The sequence below is a fragment of the Populus euphratica genome, unplaced genomic scaffold (genome assembly GCF_000495115.2).
Source record: "Populus euphratica unplaced genomic scaffold, PopEup_1.0 scaffold95.1, whole genome shotgun sequence".
Lineage (NCBI taxonomy): Eukaryota > Viridiplantae > Streptophyta > Magnoliopsida > Malpighiales > Salicaceae > Populus > Populus euphratica.
This window is the reverse complement of record NW_011499885.1, coordinates 824633-827253: the sequence shown is the minus strand read 5'-3', so window position 1 is coordinate 827253 and position 2621 is coordinate 824633. Positions and strand designations below refer to the sequence as shown.

Below are 2621 nucleotides of genomic sequence, written 5' to 3'. Positions count from 1 at the left end.
GCCAAGCCATTGTAGTGTGATAATTAACATTCACAATGATAAATTGCAAATGTAACGAATGACATGTTAGAGTTAGCTAATTCCAGGGGCAATCCAGTTCAATGTATATTAATGATAATGTAAGGGATATGGATCGACGAACATTCAAGCACTTCAAATCCTTTTTTTTTCTTCTTTTTTTACTTTTCAGAATATACTTTGAAGCTTTTCTTATATAAACCAAGATTCAAAATTAGCATCTTAGAATTTGGCATTACAATGCTTCATTGCAGAGTTGCTTAAGGCTTATTCATCGAGGAATAAGTTTTCGTTTGGTTTACCGATTAACAATGTGAATTGTGATAATTAATAAAAATTAGAAGTCCAAGCAAATGATAATTAGAGATGACATGTTGCCACTGTATATCATCTAGCCAAGCTGCTGCGTTGCTTTTTTACTGCATGCGTACGTTTTACATGAGCCGATAAACTCGAAAGGTAGACGTACTTTTATTATGGCGCAAGTACCTGCATAAACAGCCTGATCGACGTGCTAGACTTACTTTTATTGCCTAAGTGCTTGCATAACAGCCTGATGTGACTATTATACATGCATACCGCTCACAAGCCACTCTACGAGTGAGTGAACTTCGCTAACTAGCTAACACATCATATGATCCTAAAACAGCATCTAGAACCAGATTGATAGGGATTGACAATCGGGCAAGCTGCACTGTCTTTGTATCTCGGTTGCCCTCCTCTGTACTTCCTGCGTCTCTTCCTGTTCAGGGCGGCGTTGGTGCTGTGTTTGCTCCTCGATCACAGACTGTAAAGCGTCGCACTGGCACTGCCTATCCACATGCCTTATTTGCTGGCAGCATTGCTGAACTTGCTCTTGATCACCCTGTCGATTGTGGATCCCTCGGAGTGCTAACATTGGCCTTGATGTTTGGGATACATATTGCTCACAACTGCTCAAGTCCACCCTCCGAATCTGCTCTTGGCAGCCTCCAGATCGACTCCTGCTGGACTGCTCATCAAACTCCACGGTAGTGATGGTTGTTCTGTAAGAAGAGGCATTGGCGATGAGTGCCAAGAGAAGGCTAGCTAGAACTGCTATTGTCAAAAACCTTGCCATTTTTTAGGGAGAAAAGTACGGTGGGTTTAGGGTTGATGAATGAGGTGATGGGCGCAATGGGTTTTTATAGGGGATTTTGAGCTATGCATGTAGAGAACGTGGAGGATGGCATGGTTAATTATGCGTATGATCTGTGATTATGATGCGGTGGCTATGAATGTTTTGGTGGTTCGGTTGATGCTTACACGTCTAGATCAGCATGCAAATTCTGCCCAGAGATGCTTTGTTTGGTATTCGAGTTTCTTTAGTCATTATCTAAGAGAATATCAAACACGGACGCTCGTGTTGATAATTCAAGAGTGATGGGTTTCTGCGCTGTCCGGTCGCAGCGTCTCCGTTTCCACTTTATTAATTAGGATTAAGCTAGAGGTTTAATTGGCTTATTTACAAAGGCCTTTTGATGTACTTAATTTTTTTTTAGTAATATAAATGTCTGATAAATTTTAAAATTAATGATTATATGATCTATATAAACTTTTAATTAATAAATTTAAAATTTATAAAATTTAAATCAATAATTTTTAAAAATAAATATAAAATCTGATAAGCTAAGTTAATTCATTTTTGCGCCTGCCTACTAGCCTGAGGTTGGTGCTTAACTTGTATTGCTAAGTATTGTTGTGGCTGTAAAATTAAGTATACAAAACAGCTTTAAAATTTTATCAACCACTGGACATCAAATAAATCCACGCTTCCGATATCGACAAAAGCATTGTCATGTGTTGCCTTTTTTTTCTTGCTTATATATATATTATTTATAATATGATATATTATTTATAAATTAAAAAATAATACAGGCGAAATATATATATATGTATATATATATATATGCAGTATAGCAATTTTGTATTGGAAATTAATTTAATGTATTTATAATATGATATATTATTTATAAATTAAAAATAATACAGGTGAAATATAAAAAAAAATTATTGAGGGGGTAACTCAATAGAATTAAATTGGGAAAATAAAAAAAAATTAAAAAAAGAAAGATAAAAAATAAGACAACATCAATTTAGAAAAAGAGAAAAAAATAAACGAAACTCTTAAATATTGTCAAATCTTAAAAAGCTCGCAATTTATGAAACCCTGGATCCGGGTCCCATCAGTAAGTTTATTATAAGCCAATTTAAAAATTTAAATTTAAAAAACTAGTCAAAGCAAAAAAAAATTAACAAAAAAACCTTAAGCAAACTCTGCAACCAACTAGGGTCAACAAATCAAATACATGACCTAAAACATGAAATTAAGATAATTCTATAAATAGAAAAGAAAAAAACACTGATAAAAAAAATATAAAAAATGCTTTACAAAAACAGAAGTCAACCTGAGCTAATCCTTCACTTATTCTTAAATAAAACCTTGTGACTTTATTAAAGGTAAATTTGAAAAAATAAAAAAATAAAATTCTTAATCAAACAAAAATTAAAGGATGAAATTTAGGGGGAAACCATTATAAAAGCAATGAAAACAATATATATATATATATATATATATATATATC

General features: G+C 33.2%; 1 protein-coding gene across 1 annotated transcript; it reads right to left on the bottom strand.

The window, feature by feature from the left end:
- Positions 1-670: 670 nt before the first annotated feature.
- On the bottom strand, positions 671-1117 carry LOC105130242 (2S albumin-like). The gene has a single exon (XM_011032647.1). The coding sequence runs from the start codon at positions 1115-1117 to the stop codon at positions 671-673; it is 447 nt and encodes a 148-aa protein (XP_011030949.1).
- Positions 1118-2621: the final 1504 nt, after the last annotated feature.